Source organism: Halichoerus grypus, chromosome 7 (genome assembly GCF_964656455.1).
Source record: "Halichoerus grypus chromosome 7, mHalGry1.hap1.1, whole genome shotgun sequence".
Lineage (NCBI taxonomy): Eukaryota > Metazoa > Chordata > Mammalia > Carnivora > Phocidae > Halichoerus > Halichoerus grypus.
Genome location: NC_135718.1, coordinates 11,897,295 through 11,914,769, shown reverse-complemented (window position 1 = coordinate 11,914,769; position 17,475 = coordinate 11,897,295). Strand labels below are relative to the sequence as shown.

The following is a 17,475-nucleotide window of genomic DNA, read 5'->3' as shown; positions in this document are numbered from 1 at the left end:
CTGGCCATTTCCAGAGCCCGCACTGCTGATGTAGCAGGTGCCTTTCTGCCGACCTCTTGGTTGTCATGCTCACCTGGTGCTGGCTGGCATGGAAGGAAGGCTTCTGATCACAGAGTGGTGGGCTTCCAGTGTAGGAGAGGGCTCAGAGCGCAGGGTTCGGGCCTCTCATCTGGAGATGGCGGGTGAAAGAGCCAGGCCTGGAACCCGAGTCCCGCCTCGGCCCCCGACTCATCCCAGCTACTGCCTGCGGTACCTCGGTCTACCTGGCTGTCCCCAGGTCCACCGCCACCGCCGACTCCTCCGGTTACCCACCCGACTCTTCGTTTCATTACCGCTGCTCGGGAATATCTGAATTGTTTGCTTTTCCTGGCCTTGAGGGTAAGGGAGAGGTCTCTGCCTGACTCCGGGGCCCCATTAAGGCCCAGAGGGCCCCGCGGTGAGGGCAAATGCTCTGTGCCCTGTCCAGCTCAGCCCCCAGCTCCTTCCCAGAGTCTCAGTAAAACCCCAGACCAGACGAGGGGGACAAAAGGCACAGGAAGATGGGGCTTGGCTTGGGTGTATTTGTGCAATGTGCCATATGTCACTTTCTTTTCACATGAAAACATCTCTCCTGAAGCAGTAGGAACCCACTCAGCTGTTGCTAACCAAATACCAAATGTTTCCCTTCTCCTCTCTTGCTCCTTCCAAGAGGTGGGCTGTGAAGAATTGCCGTTATCCGTGATGCTATCTCGCCTTTCAAACGTCAGAGAGCTTTTTCCTTAGAGTACTCGATTGTTTTTCCCAGCTTTGGCAGGAATTTTTAGGAGAAAGCTGTTTTCAAATCACTTTTCTGTTTATTGTTTTAGACCTGGAGTACGGCAAAGTGAAGGGCTCATGGCCCCTGCCTAATCCAGTCTCCTCACATCTGTTTTCCTAAATTGCCTTAGGACCTATCAGCCCCTCCCCACCCCTCGAAAAAACAGAAAATGAAAACAAAACAAAACAAAAGAAAAAAACCCAAAAGACAAAAAGCAACAACCCACCCCTGGTACTTTGGAAAAACAATGTTAAATAAAATAAAATAAAAATGAAACAATGCAAACTAATATAAACCTCCAGTTGGTAGAAAGATGGTTCCAGAAATCGCTTTTGGACCCCCCCACCCCCCACATACAATAAACATGTGGTTTCATTTCCAAGGGCTCCGGTGTTAGCCGTGTTAGCGTTTCCATTTCCTCAGGAAGCCGCCTTTCTTGCTCTTACTTCTGAAATGGAAACGTGCATTTTCATTGGCCCCAGTTCAAGGAGTGCCTGGGGCAACAATGAAATCAGTCCCAAGCAGGTTCCAGTCAGCGACACCCCACCCCCCAAGCCATGACTTCTTGCTCCCCATCCACAAGCAAGCAAGGGACTGACGCCAACTCTCCCAGCCGGGGAGGGGGTGGCGGCCTCGCTCACTTGGGTTTGTGGCCTTCTGAGGGGAGCCACGCTGTCCTTGCCGCCTGTGTTCTGGCCTTCAGTTGGGAATATCTGGTTGCCCTCCAAGCGTCCGCATACCACAGCTCTTAATTAAGAAAGTATGTTCCCATTTCGTGTCACTCGAAAAGAATGAAAACAGTGACAGCATTTCTTTCTCTTCACTATTGATAACATTCCTGTTTCTGAGTCCACAAGGGGTTAGGAGTCTTGAAGGCATTGACTGGGTTGTGAGAGTCTAACCTCGGCCACGTGCTGTGGGGACATGTGGCTTCTCTGTGAGAGCGAGGCTCCAAGTGAGGCAGAGGAGGCCGGCAGAGCCCTGGCCCCTGCCCTCTCCGAGCTGGGAGTCCATGGCTCAGCCACAGGAGGGGCGGCTTCGGCCTTCTTCGGTGATGTGGAGTCAAGTCCCCTTTCACTGGCCGCCTCCCATTTTCTTTTTGAACCTTCAGAGAAGTAAAAGCCACCATTTCTTGCGTCTTCTAGAGGAGCTACAATCTGGCCTAGAGGCTACAGCTTATGTGGGGCCTGCTGAGTGCTGAGACCGTGGGAGTGGGAGACGTGAGGCGCCTGGGCCCCTGGTCAGGAGACTTGCCCAAGACTATAGGGCACATTAGTCCACTCTGGCTGCTGTAACAGAGCACCTCATACTGGGTATTTTAAACAATGGACGCGTATCTCTCACCGTTGTGGACGCTGGGAGTCCAAAATCAAGGTGCTGGCAGATTTGCTGTCTGGTGAGAGCCTGCCTTCTGGTTCATAAAGGACCAGCTTCTTGCTGTGTCCTCACGTGGCAGAAGGGGTGAGGGAAGTCCCAGGAGTCTCTTTTATAAGGGCGCGAATCCCACGCAGGAGAGCTCTACCCTCATGATCTAATCACCCAAAGGTCCCGCCTCCAGATGCCATCACAGTGGGGATTCGGTTTCTGTGTATGAATTTGGGGAGACACGAACATTTAGTCTCTAGCTGCTGTCCTTTACAGTAGCCCTGAGGTAGTGGTACTGTGAGTGGCTTCTTTTTTTTTTTTTAAAGATTTTTATTTATGTATTTGACAGAGATAGACAGAAGAGCACAAGCAAAGGGAATGGCAGAGGGAGAGGGAGAAGCAGGCTCTGCACTGAGCAGGGAGCCTGATGCGGGACTCGATCCCAGGACCTTGGGATCATGACCTGAGTTGAAGGCAGACGCTTAACCGTCTGAGCCACCCGGGCGCCCCCATGAGTGGCTTCTTACAAGGAGAGGCTCTGAGCTCAGCACCCAGCACCACGAGGCGGTCGTGGCGAGGACAGGGCCCTTGTCTTGTAACTTGGTAAGCATCATGCCTGACCTGTGTAGGGTAGAACTGAAAGTGACCTGGCGGTGCCTAGACCTCAGGACATGCTTGTTGCATTTCCATATGCACGTGCCTGCAGGCTTGCATGGGTACTCCCAGGCAGTTATGTTCATTACCAAGTAAATGTATTTGCTGACACCCTCAGTTAACACTACATTCTGATTCCTGTCCCTTCTTGCCTCACTCCCCATCCCCAAGCAACTATCACTTTCTCTTTATATTTTTAAGCCATTCTCTTTTTAAAAAATTACTGTAAGAACACTTAACATGAGATCTACCCTCTTAATAAAATTTTAAGTGCACAATACAGTATTGTTAGCTCTAGGCATGACGTGGCACCGGAGAGCTCTAGAATTTAATCATCCTGCAGGACTAAAACTTTATACCCATTGAACAACCTCTCCCCACTTCCCTCTCCCCAAGCCCCTGGCAACCACCATTTTACCCTTGTTTCTAAGAGTTTGTGTATTTTAGATACCTTATAGAAGTGGAATCATAAAGTATTTGTGCTTCTGTGATGGGCTTATTTCACTTAGCACCTCAAGATCCTTCCATGTTGTCCCACCTGTGGCAGGATTTCCTTCCTTTTTAAGGCTGAATAATATTCCATTGTATGTATATGCTACATTTAGAAAACCCATCTATTGGTCGATGAACATTTAGATTGTTTCCACATCTTGGCTATTGTGAAGAGTGTCCCAATGAGCATGGAGTGCAGGTATCTCTGAAATCTTGGTTTCCGTTCTTTTGGATAAATATCTAGAAGTGGTAATGCTGGATCATATGGTCATTCTATTTGTAATTTTTTGAGGAACCTTTGAATACTTTAAGCCATTCTGGAAGATCTACCCACTGGCTCCCTGCGGTGGTCACAGACCTAGCTCTGAATTCTTGCCCTAACACACCTTCCCCCATGTTTTGCCATGCCCTCCTGGCCCTCCTGGCTTCTCACATGGACTTACCTCCTCACTGTAGCTTCTCCTTGCCCCCAACTTCTGGCCCCATTTCTCTGGCTTTGACCTTCTCCTTCTGCTCCCCAGCACTCAGCCTCTGCCGGCATTGCTGTCAGGGCGCTCTCCCATGGGCATCACCCCTGGCACGGGCCCACCATCACAAGAGCAATCTGTGCTGGGACACCTTCCCGAACATTCCCAGCAGGCCTACCTTATGCAATTTTGTTTCATGGACACTGTTAGGTGGCTTCTCTCACTAGCCCGGTCTGTGAACATGCCTCCTTCCTGCCCTGACTGCTAAGCAGACTGCTTAGGACAAAGACAAAGTCTGTGGTGGCCTTGTCTGCTCTAAGGGATGCTCATAACAAGGCCCAGAACACAGTGCCCATGAGGGGTTCAGCAAGCATCTGTCAGTTTGCTAAAGGGACTATCTGCTGGGAAGAAATGGTTCTGTCTGAAGGCATGGCTGGAATTCAGTTCAGTGTTACAGGAGAGCGTGGTGATCCTGCCTTCCTATTCATGGGCATGCTCGGGAGGTGTCAAACCCTTGAAGACACCAATGAACATATGTGGTTTTCTTAAAGCCAGTTCCGTCCAGCTCATCACCAAAGCAGGATTCCTACCACAGGGACTGCGCCCTCCCTATCCATACAGCAGTGGCTCCCCAACCAGGGACCTCCTCTGTTCATGTCTCAGGCTCCCTGCTCCCCACCCCATTGTCATTCACCTTTCTGTGGACTCTACTTGAATCGCATGTGCTCTAAAATCACTGGTCTCTGATGGGACACTGATTCCATCCAGTCTCCTTGGACTTGGATCCTAGCTGTTTCCTGGGCCCAGCCTGCTTTTGCAACATATTACCTCCCACCACACTCCTGGGTGCACAGTGAACCCAGCCCCTCCCTGGGGCACTCTGCCTTTTGATCAAGGGCACAGCTCAGTGTCCTAGAGCTTATAAGGGGCTTCATAGACCCTTCCCCATTTCTAGTCACCTTCCTCTAGATATGCTTCAGTTTGCCATGTCCACTGGACCTCTGTTACCACGACCAAGGTCAGATGTCACATCACAAAGGCCACACCCCCATTCTTGGTCCTAACTGACCACCAGCTCTTAACTCTAAGCCTGTTACTGGATCATTAACCTGCCAGTAAATATAAGGTGTGCTTCCTTCCACTCATCCACATACCCTCCAGTTGTTGAATTCAAGAAGAGAGTCTTAAAGTTGAAGGAACCTTCTTGTATCAAAAATCAGGAGACCTTGGAAGACAGTTTGTTAGATGAAGGACCCACAAGAGTAAAATAATTACATGATTGGTGGATACTTTGGGATAGAGGAGCCTGATTCCCCCTCATAACTTATATAATGACAGCTTCTTTCTGGCTTGGAGGGAAGGGCCAATGAAGCACGTAGGCCAAAGCAGGGTTTTCATGTTCTAGAAGAGCTGGTGTGTATGTGTGTGTGTGTGTGTGTGGACAGCACATGCATGGCTGTGTGCATAACATCCCAGGGCTCTATCAGCCTGAAAGATAGAGAGATTCAGAGACAGAGAGAAAAAGCTCTGCCCTTCTTTCCTGGACGGCCCTCCCCACCACACCCAACAGATTGCACTTCAGAGGAGGGGTGTGGGCAGGGCCCTACAAGCTGGATTTAAATGACAGGAAGGCTTCTGTAGAAACCAAGAAGGAAGGGTCCGCTCTGAAGATGTATTACAGACCTCCCCAAGCTTCCAACTTACGTCATCTTACTTTGCAGAAGCGACCCACACCTTGGGTTTGCGCTTGGCAATTTACATCTCCTCCCGTCACTCTGATCAATTTCCAAATTCCTAGTCTCCCTTCTATGCCCTCGTTCTTCATTTCTAAAGGAACTGCAAACGTCGCACTCTGATTTTGTTGGTGGCGATGGCAATGCCTCCTCAGAAGATAGGACCACTTATCTTTATATAAGCCTGAGAAAAGAATCCAAATAGATGATTACTGATTCTTTTATCTCGTTCTGGGCTTCCAGTGAGTGGCTTTCTTGCCTGGGATCCTCTGTACAGCTGGGAGAGGCACGGAACTGAGGTGCTGACAGCTTGTGTTGGAATCACATGGTGTTTACTGTGCTGTGAGTTTATAACAGCCTTGTTTCCATACTGACAGCAAATGCCATATGGAGAGGAAAACTCCTGTCAGATGAACCCTTAAGGAATCACAATATGGTACATGAAATCTCTTAATTGCTTTTGGAAATGGGGAGGGGCACATTGCTCAAATCACATTAAGCCGTGCAGTTCTCTCTGCCATAATTGAATAAAACTGGAGTTTGACAGTAGGTAATTTACTTTCATTCTGTGTTTGTGCTGGGGAGGTTCAGCTGATTGGGAAAGGGTGAGGAAGTTTGTTTTCCTCACCTCGGGGTGGGGGGGGATCAGGTCGAGTGGGAGGCAGTGAGAATGCAGGCTGTATCTACAGGGTGTCACGCTAACAGGTGCGAGCTACAGACCTGTCACCCTCTCAGCTCCCTCCTTCCCAGATTCCCTACTGTGGCTGATGATAACACTCATCTAACTTGACATTTTATTACTGTCACTTGGGATCTTGTCTGCTCACCCACACACTCCACCCCTTCCAACAGAATCCAAGCTTCCTGAGGGCTGGGACTGCATCCCATTCCCCACCCCCACCCCACCAATTCTGGCCCACACTGAGGTGGGTTAAATGTTTGTTGGAATGGCTATTTGTGAACCATCTGTGCGTGGAAAGGTAAGCGAGTTAAGGCAACAGTCCAAGGCTAGTTTCAGCCCCCAAACCAAGGGGATCAAGAAGGGAACTTGAAGGTGGCTATCCATGTTGATCAGAGTATCCATTCAGGAGAGAATGAGAAATGTTTGAGTGCCTTCTTACACACACTGTACTTAGAACTGGTGGATCCCCCATAAAGTTGCTGCCCTTGGGCAGTTTACCCATGAGAGAAGTGGGCTGTAAAACTCTCCAGCCTGTACGCCTAGTCACTTGCTCTTCGAGTTGCAAATAGACAAAAACCCAACACCGACTGACTTCAGCACTCTGTCAGGTAAATAATTGGGCAGGCACCAGGCTGGCCTCGGTGAGGCTGGCTTCAGGGGCTCCTGTGATGTTGGCAGTGTGGGGTTTCTTTCTTCTGCATTCAACCCCACCTTCCCCTGTTTCACTCTCTGTGGGTTCTCACTGCCTAGTGGGAAAGACAGTTGTGGCAGCTCTTAGTTGACTGATCCTAACACCTTGGCATCCCAGGGAGAAGCAAGCATCTCTCCCTTAACTTCTAGAAGACTCCTACCCACTCAGGTCATGTGCCTTGAACCTATCATTGTGGCCTGGAGAAAGGGGGCTCTGATTGGCTGGGGCCAAGTCACATGTCTGTTTCTGAACCTATCATTGTGGTAAAAATGGGGATCTCTGATTGGCTAGGGCTGAATCATGTGCCCATCCTTCACCCTATCATGTGGCTGGGAGATGAGGGCTCTGGTTGGCTAGAACTGGGTCACGTGCCCATAGTGAGGCTCCCTTAGAGCCTAGGGCTGGATTTTTACAGTCTCACAGAACGGAGATTCCTTGAAGGAATGGAGACAGAATAGACCGAGAGACCCGCAAACTCGGTGATAGCAGATGGTGTTTAGTAAGCATTATCTATATGTTAGGTTCTGTTCTGAGTCTTTTCTATGCATTGTCTTATTTAATCCTCAGGTATGATTAGTGTCCCCAGTTTACAGATGAGGAGACTGAGGGATGAAAGTGTTAAGTCAGATGCCTCAGGACACACAGGCAGAGCATGGTGAGGCTGGCGTTTGAACCCAGGCAGTTTGGCTCCAGAGCCCATGCTCACAGCCACCACCCTCCCTACAAGTCACGGCTTTACTTTTTTTTTTTTTTAAGATTTTATTTATTTATTTGACAGAGAGATAGCGAGAGAGGGAACACAAGTAGGGGGAGTGGGAGAGGGAGAAGCAGGCTTCCCGCGGAGCAGGGAGCCCGATGCGGGGCTCGATCCCAGGACCCTGAGATCATGACCCGAGCCGAAGGCAGACGCTTAACGACTGAGCCACCCAGGCGCCCCGCGGCTTTACTTTCTGTGGATAAACTCTTTCTTTGGTTGTGAAAGTGAGTGGACGTGATGGTTGTGTTCATATCTCCTTGTTGTGTTCCTTATCTTCAGAGAAACCCCCTTTCCAGGGATGATTGTCCTTTTTCCTCCTCTGCGTTCAGCGAGGATATAGTCATTCCTTCTGTTCAGGTTGCCCTCCTGAAGTCATTATAACCCTCTTCCCGGTTTCCCCATGAAGTCCCCTGACCGTTTCTAATGCAGTTGCACCAAGGTCCAATGATCAGTGCTTGAGAGGGTCAGAGGCAACATGTCTCAGTCAGTCCATTGAGCATCTTTCTGGCCAGAAGAACCTCCAACAGAGGCTTTAGCATCATTGCAGGAAGAGCCAGAAGGTACCTTCCCCCCCACACCCCAGTCTTACCTCCAACATGTGCCTTTATTGTCCAGAGGAAGACTGAGGCCCAGAGAGAGCAAGTGAGTTGCTTGAAGTCACATAGCAAGTCACTGGCTAGCACCTGGTCTCCAGGCCTCCAGGCTTGGAGTCTTGCGCTGCATTTCCTCTTTGGAACTCTCTTGGCTGCTGTGTGGCTGGGGGCCGGTCACTTCTTGTTTCCGTGCCTCTAGTTCCTCAGCTGGAAAATGCAGGGTTTTCATAATTTGAAGTGCTTTGAATTACAAGTAATTTTTAAATCTTTTCAAACTGCCCTAAACAAAGCTCATAAATAAACTTTTCAGATGTGGTTTGAGCTGCAGGCATGGTTTGATCCAGAGATTGATGACACCACGAGGACACCAACTTTACTTTTTGTCATTTTCTCAGCTCTGACCTCCTCTGTGTGTGAGCCTCGTCATCATAGCAGCTTCCCTTGCAGTGTCAAGAGCACTGCATTAGACCTTGGCCTCGCACCCATGCACCCCAGCCCCCAGAGGAAGGGAGGGCATTTCTGCTCAGCGTGCCCAGGCACAGTCTGTGGTCCACTCTGACTGGAACTGGCTTGGGTCACATGCCTGCCACCCTTATCCAGTCACTAAGTGGGCAGTGTGACATGGTGATCGGCCATCCAGCGGGGTAGAGTCACCCTCCCCAGAACTGCTGACATCTGGCATACAGGAGTCAGGGCATCAGAAAGGGGGAGTGGGCTAAGAACTAGAGGTTGGGGCATAACTGGTGCCTTCCTCTAAACCGCCCTTCTCCCCTCTGAGTCTGCACAGCTTGGAGATAAATAAGGGGTCCTGAGAGTTTGCCAGTCATCTTGCTCCAACCCTCTGGGGCTCTGAGTACAGGTGTGCGTTGATTGGATGGCCCTCCCTAGCTCTCTCCTGCATCTCACCACATTCTTCTTTTCTTGTTTCCAGACAGAGATTACTGCAGTTTATGTGACAAGCAGCCAATTGGGAGACTGCTTTTCCGGCAGTTCTGCGAAACCAGACCTGGGCTAGAGTGTTACATTCAGTTCCTGGACTCAGTGGTAAGTCTCTGCTCCTGGGGAGGCCCTTTGGTCCTCTGTGATCAGTGATTGTTTTTGCCCAGAGGAAAAGATAGACCATATCGTTTAGAAGGGTGAAGAATGAAATTGTTGCTCAAGAAATTTCCAGACTTGTCCGCAAGTCTGCCCCAGCCGGGTGACCATGGATGGGCCACCTCCCTCTCTGGGCCTCAGTTATTGCTGCTTTAAAGGGAAGCCCTGTCAATTGTCTGATTCTGGGAGCCTGGGTTACTACGCGAGGCAGCATCTGGGGAAGTTGGATAACATCCCAAGGTAACACTTAGATTCCATGACCCCTCCTAGCTGAAAACCCATTTTCTAAAATTCCGAAGCTTGTGTTTGTGTTCTTTTTTTTTTTTTTTTAAAGATTTTATTTATTTATTTGAGAGAGAGAATGAGACAGAGAGAGAGAACATGAGAGGGGGGAGGATCAGAGGGAGAAGCAGACTCCCCGCCGAGCAGGGAGTCCGATGCGGGACTCGATCCCGAGACTCCAGGGTCATGACCCGAGCCGAAGGCAGTCGCCCAACCAACTGAGCCACCCAGGTGCCCCATGTATTTGTGTTCTTATTTACTGTCTACTTTTCTGCTAGAATGCAAGTTCCCTGAGGCCAGGACCCTGGGCTTCCCATTCACCCCTGCCTAGAACAGAGCATGGCACATACAGGCTTTAAGTAAACGTCCGTGTAATGAACATGTGTTGGCTGTTTTAAGCCAATCTGACAGTTGCTGGCCCCAGCGGCCGCTGACATGTGTGGCCGTGTTTGACACCATATGGAGACTTCCTTCAGATTTACCGGTCATTGACTGGTTTAACAAATGGTGCTTGATCTGCGTGGGCTTTTAGGACAGGACGTAGGAATATGCAGGAATTCCTCAGCACTCGTGCAGGAAGGCAGGGCACCTCAGCCTGGCAGACTGCCTTTTGGGTGGACAGTGGGTGGGAGGGCAAGGAATGGAGACCAGTCATGAAAAGAATGGGGTATTTCCAGGCGCCCCTTCCCAGGGCAGGGGACCAAGATATGGCTGTTTCTTAGAGGCCCCAGTGCCACCCTTGGCTGTAGCCATCCCGACCTCTATCTCGGTTTGGGGGACAGTCCTGTGGGGCCCAGGTTTCTGTGTCTGCTTCAGGGTCTTGGTGTGGATCTCTAGATTTACGAACCAAACTGCCCACTGAGTGTCTCTGCCAGAAGTCACCTTCCCCCAGATCCCCAAACCTACCAGGCCTGACATGTTCCCTAAGTCCAGTGACCAGCACCCATAGTCACCCAAGCCTGAAATCTTTGCAGTGTCCCTGACCCCTCCCTCTTCCTCATCTCTTTCCCCATCTAATCCAGGACCATATGCTTGATTCCTTGACCCCTCACAGACCAGTTCCCCTCCATAGCCTCTGTCTTGGTTTTAGTGGAGGCTCTCAGCATGTCTCACATAGTGACTACAATAGTTTTCAACCTTGGCTGAGTAACAGAAACACCTGGGGAGCCTTAAAAAAAATACCAATGCCTGAGCTGAAGCCCAGACTCATTAATTTGAATCTCGGAGGGGGTGAGGGGCTAGTAGTTTCGTAACTTCTCATAATTTCAAACTGTAAAAAGTAAAGTTGAAGAGCAGTATATGCACCCTTCACCCCACTTGAACCGTTATGAACTGATGGCCAGTCTTGTTTCACCACGTCCTCCCCGCTTATAGCATTTTGTAGCACATCTCACACATATGATTTCATCCGTGAGCATTTCAGTTCAGTATCCCTGAACGGTAAGGGCTCTTTCACACACACTACACAAATCACCACAATACGCTTAGTGCAGCTAAGGTAAAAAAGTAATGATTATCATCAAATATTAGTGTTTAAATGTCCAGCTTTCTCATACTTTCTGTAAATGCATGTTTTAACAGGTTATAACCATCGCTCCTTGTTCATCCACAAGTGTCCCGGAGTCTGAATTCTGCTCTGTCACTCCATATGTCGTGTAATAGGTTTCTCTGAATTGCTTGTAAATTGCTCATTGAATCGAGAAACTTGACCAGATTCAGTTTCAGTTTTTTTGTTTTTTTGTTTTGGCAGGGGCAGGGTGACTTCATATGTGGCTTTTTGTTCTTCCATCAGGGGACATTACTCTCTGCTTGTCTTTCTGTTAGAGATGGCAGCCGATTTAGGCAGTGCCTAAATGTGTTGATTAATTAGGGATTGCAGCATGGTGACATTCTCATTTTGTCATTCCTTCTTCATTTGCTGACTGGGAAACTTCCTTTCGATTACTGTTTGGTTACCCAGTGATAAACTTCAGGGAGGGGTTGCTTCATTCTTTCCCTGTATTTATGTTTTCTAAGTACCAGATCGGTTCACTAGCACCCTCCAATAGTAGTAACCAATTTGTTTTAAAGGCGTGGATTTAAACACGGATGCATTTTGATGTGTGGTGGTCATTATCCTTATTGAGGCCCCATGATCTCATCGTTGGCCACCAGGTTGGCTTCTGAGCCCTTGAGAGGACCCAGTAGTCATGGGCAGCTCCTTGCTATTTGGTAGGATGCAATGTCTCAGTTCATCTTGTATCTTTACTACCTAGACCTAGAGTCCACTGTATCTCCAAGGAGCCCTGGTTCCTTTACTGGGAAATGGTACTTGGAGACCACAGTTTGGCACTAGGGGTGCTCATTACCCATGGATTGGCCCAGATTTCTAATAGACATTGGCATTTTTCAAGTTGCCCACGATTGTACTGTGTATCCAGGGTTGGGAAACATGGACATCCAGGATAAAGTCCAAGTTCTGAGGTTGAATACCAGGTCTTCCACTGCCAGGCCCCCACCTGCACTATTCATCCTTGACCTTCACCCTGGTCTTTCTTGAGCCGTGCATTTTCTGACTTGCCACCACAGAGGTTGAAGCCTCTTGGCCCTGGCTCCCTCACTCCTGATGCCTGAAATGCCCCCACGTGCCCCTCAGGAGAATGCCTGCTGGTTCCTTGTTCTCTCACACTCTGCTCTCAGAAGCCTTCCCCCACCGCCCCTCCCCGCGGTGCCCTCTGCCCTAGGTGCTGGCTCCAGCACGCGCCGGAGCCTCATCATTGGGCAGTGCTAGAGTGGTGTATTGGTCGGGCGTGCAGCCTCCACAGACAGACTGAGGGAGCAGTGCTGGTTCTGGGTGGGCGCCAGACCCCTCTGGGAGAGTTCGCCAGCGGAGTGTGTGGTGGAGGAGCAAGGCAGGCAGGAGACCAGCCAGTGCAAAGGCCTACAGGCACGGCATCTGTGGCTGGAATGGAGGGAGCAAGGGCAGAGACGGGTCTAGGAGAGCTGTTGATTATGCAAGACCTTGTGCCTTTAAAGAACTTTGACTTTGAGTGAAATGGGGAGCCCCTGGAGGGTTTTGAACAGAGCAATGGCATGGTCTGACTTAGGTTTCTAAAGGATCCCTTTGGCACCTGTGTTGGAGGGGAAAGGCCGGGCGCAGGAGCACTGATAGACGGCTGCTGTCGCAGTCCAGGCGAGGGCTGATGGTTGCTCAAGCCAGCGAGGAAGCATGTAGCGGTGGTAAGAGTGGTTGCATTTGGGGCATGTTTTGGAGGCAGAGTTAACAGTATTTTTGGATGCATTGTGGGTGAGACAGAAGAGTTACAGATGACTTCAAAGTGTTGACCTGAGCAGATGGAAGGATGGAGTAAGGGAAAGGCTGTGGGAGGCACGTTTGGGGGAAGACCAGGAGCTCCATTTTAGGTACTCTCAGCTGGAATGTCTCTCGGACAACCGAGTGGAGATGATTGAGGGGAGATGGACGTTCAAGTCTGGCATCTGCAAGAAAGGTCTGGGCTGGAGATGGAAGATTGGGAGTTGTCAACGTATAGCTGGTATTTAGGGCCGTGGGCTGGGTGAGCTGACCAAGGAGATGAACGTGGAAGGAGAGATGAGGACCAAAGACGGAGCCCTGGACCAAGGCTGCTCCCCACTTGGAAAAGATGAGGCATCGCCAGCTTTGAGACTCGTCTAGAGTTGATGAGGCAGAGCAGGGCAAGGCTAAACCCAGGAGCCAGTGGAATTTTCCAGCCACGTGTCTTGTTAGAGGCTTATAGTCAGTTTGAGGAGGAAAAAAAAAAAAAAATCCAATGGATGCCCATTTTCATTCTGGTCGTGCAGACGTTCCCTTTTGCTGGGCCAGTACCAAGAGCTTTTTTTCTGGAAAGGAAATGTGAGTCTGGCTCCCTGTGTTGATGCGACAAATGTTCTTTACATACGCCTTAACGCGGCCGACACTCATAGAGGCTGGCCCTGCCCCTCGCATTTTGTCTGCATCTCTGGGAACTAGCAGGGCCTTTTCATCACCCATCTTGACGTCAAATGATCAGCCTTTGGAACACCTCTTTTACGCAGGAAGACTTTATTGAGTTTTCCAGGGCTGGCGCAGCTCTCGTCTGAAATATGTTTTTTCCTTCCATCCTGACTGGAACTCCAAGGAGGCAGCATACAGCCCCGGTGCTCCCTGGCTCAGCCAGCACCATCCACACCGTTCCCACCTCTGTGTTGAATTTCTACCAAGTGGGGTTTATTAAAAATAACCCGTCTTCGTCAGGCTCTGACGTAGTCCCCGGGAAACGCTGCTGTCCCGCACAGTCCTAATGTCTGAGTCTCTCAAGTCAAGTCTCTCAAGTCAAAACCATGGCTGTTTTAAAATGGGGCCTGGGTGATTGGTGGGCAGCAGAACTGTTTGTGTATCATTCACAGGGTAATTCAGCCCTTAGTCTTAGTTGTCAAGGGCCTCCTGGGAACCTGAGAAGGACTCCTTCATTGCCTTCCCACAGAGAAATGGGGTCAGTGACCAAAGTCAAAGCCATGACTTGATTTGGCCTCAAAGAAGATTTGCCCACCTGGTCAGGGGACCAGAAGAGGCTCCAGTGTCAACCTCCACAGGCCAATAGTCTGGTCAACTTTCCACAGACTTAGATTTGATGTACTTCTTCTCTCACCTGTTTTCTGGGAGCCTTGATGGCATCCCAGCTCATTTGAAACTCTCCTGTCCCCTCACTTGGGTGTGACTGAAAGTTTTTAGGTCTCTTCTCTTTGGGGTTAGGGGAGATTTGGCAGATACTCAACCAGTTATTTAGCACTTATTTCCTGGATGTCTCCAGTATATCATACTCTGTTCTAGCATTCGGAGACTACACACTGAGTAGGAGAAGAAAGTTCCTGCCCTCATGGAACTTGCTTTCTGATTAAATGAAAGATTAAAAGATGAATAAATTAAGATAACTTTTAATGAAGTAAGCGATACTAGCTATGAGCTCAGATACGTAAGTATTCGTTACCTATTGCTGAATAAGAAATTACCTCAAAACTGAGCAGCGTGAACCAACAAGAAACACTTATCTCATGGCTTTTGTGGGTCAAGAATTTTGGAATGATTTACTGAGATGCCACTGACTCCAACTTTCTTAAAAAGTTCTGTTAAGGGGCGCCTGGGTGGCTCAGTCGCTAAGCGTCTGCCTTCGGCTCAGGTCATGATCCCAGGGTCCTGGGATCGAGCCCCACATCGGGCTCCCTGCTCAGTGGGAGCCTGCTTCTCCCTCTCCCACTCCCCATGCTTGCGTTCCCTCTCTCACTGTGTCTCTGTCTGTCAAATAAATAAATAAAAAATCTTAAAAAAAAAAATTTCTATTAAGATGTTGGCTAGGGCTACAGTCATCCAAGGCTTGGTCTGTTCCAAGTGTATGCGCTTGGCTGGCAGGTTAGTGGTGGCTGTTGGTTGGAGGCCCCAGTTGTTTTCCATGTGAACCTCCCCACGGGACTGCTTGAGTGTCCTTGTCACATGGCTGGCTTTCCCCAGAGCCAGTGAGGGGGTGGGGAGAGAGCCACTCAGGGCTGAGGCTCTCGGGAGAAGTATGATGGGGCAGGCAGGAGGTGACAGCATGGCCCCTCTGCCAGGGGACTCTGACAGCTGCTGGTGAATTTGTCACCTCACCCAAGAGAAAGGTGTGATACCCCTTTCCTCCTCCTTTTTAGCCTCTGCCCCAGCCAGGCTGTGTTGCACGACCTGGTGTCTGTGATGCTGTCAGTATGGTCTGGGGTCCCTTGGGGTCACTCCTCCCACTCTCCAACATGGCCAGGGGTTGACTCCTCCCTCCCTTCTTTCTCTGGTTCCGTCCCATCTGTTGCCCTGAGGGGGGCCAGTGACTCCCTTCCTGACCCAGGCCTAAAAGGGCTCCGCAGATGGCAGCTAGAGACCAGAGAATAGTCTGCCCAGGTAGATACAAGCTTTGGGGCTGACCAGACCCATCTGATCCTGGGACTCCTGGGGGATGCGCCCCTCTGCAGTGCTTCTTCATTCTAGCTGGGGAGCAGAGAGGGCAAGGTCAGGGCCCAGCCATCTGAAGGATTGTTCAGTCAGGGTCCTGGCAGGAGATGGACAGCCTGCCCACGAGCGAGTGCAGGGCTGTTGATGGAGTGCTAAGCAGGATGGGGAAATCAGTAGTGCTGATGCAGTATGTGGGAGCCTTGGCCACCTCTAGGTCTGCAGGGACAAGGGGAGGGACTGATGCAGGCCAGCGTATGTGAGCTGGGTCTTTAGAAGAGGGGCCGGCAACATGGTGCCCAGGTTGGGGGTGGGGGTAATTGCTCACCCTGATTCTCGCCTGCCCCACACCAGGGTAGAGAGTGACTCCAGAGAGGCAAATGGAGACCTCCAGCCCACATGGGCAGCAAAAGCAAGACGCCGAGGCCGGTGTGGGTGGAGCTGGGTGTTTCTCCAGAAAGGGCCGTGGTGAGCAGCGCTGCCAACCAAGCGCGTCACTTGTCCCTGCCGCGAAGACTCTGGAAAAGCTGACCACATCGGTAATTACAGAAGCCGGAGGTGGCAAGACCTCATAGCATCTCTGACTTCATCTTCTTGTCAGGGCAGGAGAAGGTCTCCCAGGAGGAGGAGGTGACATCTGAAGTTAGTCAGAGGCCGAGAGGAATCCGGCTCACTCTGCTCTTCAAACCAGTGCCGGCTGCTTTGAAAACATGGCAGGTCCCCTTTTACTGGCTTGTGGTCTTCATGTTTTTAAAAGTCATCGGAGGGAAATGTGTTTTAATAGAGAGGACATATTTTCACCGGAATTTTCTGAGATTGATGATGCAATTAGAGCAGACCAAGAGGATAAAATATTAGGTTTATAAACTAGGATGTACACCGATGTTTATACTCTTTGGCAGGCAGAGATCTATAAATAATTCTTTCTGCCTTAAACTCGATGTAGTGTTTTGCTCTTTGTGTTAATAGCAGCATCTCCTCCCCAAAGGCCATTTCTGCGTTTGACATAAATCACAGTGCGAGGAGAGGCTCATGAATTGAGCACCTTGGACGTATCTGGGGAAGAGAGATATCCTCCGAGTGGATTAGCGTAGGTGCCCTTTGGTGCTCTGGCTATTAGGGTTGAGCTCCCAGGTTTCAAATGGGAGGGGATAAGACCTAGCACCCTCTCTGGTTGGAGGGAGCTCCCTTACTGATGGAGGTCATGGGGGCATTCCTTGCATGTGGTTTTCTCTCTTTTCATTGGAGTCTTTGGCTGCCATTTCCCGAGCCAGCGCTAATTGTAAAATTCTGGGCTGTTGGCCCAACCTCTTATTTGCTGCTTATGTTTTCTGGTCGCAGCTGATTTCAGCAGCTTTTGCCCACTACCTGGGCAAGGGTGTTCCCATAGCAGTGGGTTCCCGGGTGGTCCCCTGCCTCGGGTGGTGTGATCTGCCTGAGCTCTGCCCACCCAGCTGAGCCGCCATGGTGCCTTCTCTCTGTAGGAGGCCTCTCGGGGGTCACTGTGGAGACATGGCCTGTCACTCCAGGTGACTTAATCAGTGTGGAAAGCCCAGCTGGAAGCCTTCTGTTGGTTTTCTGCCTCCCAACACAAATGCTCTTCAAGTGGTGGTGACCTGACATGGACTCTCAAAGAAAGGCCTTTTGATCCTGGGCTGGGGATGCCTGTCCCCGCATGCTCCCGGCTGCCTCCCTGTGGAACCGTGGCGCCCAGCCGCCCAGCCGGGCCTCTGCTGGGAGGCAGCTGACCTGAAAGTGATGTTATTTTTTTAACGTGGGTTTTAGTACCCAGAGCAATAATATTTTCAGCTGGTTATTGAGGCTGATTAATGAGCTTCAAGCCTCCATTTGGTTAAATAGAGCCGCCTTCACAGATGTATTTTGGGACAGTGCAAATCCA

The 17,475-nt window shown here is 50.2% G+C and overlaps 1 protein-coding gene across 2 annotated transcripts in view; it reads left to right on the top strand.

Annotated features, from left to right (window-relative positions):
* GRK5 (G protein-coupled receptor kinase 5) overlaps positions 1 to 17,475 on the top strand; it is a 207,799-nt gene that overhangs the window by 134,201 nt on the left and 56,123 nt on the right. For both annotated transcript variants that reach the window (XM_036123835.2, XM_036123833.2), the window contains one exon: positions 9,162 to 9,274. In XM_036123835.2, coding sequence (XP_035979728.1) covers positions 9,162 to 9,274 — 113 coding nt within the window. The remainder of the gene's footprint in view (positions 1 to 9,161; positions 9,275 to 17,475) is intronic.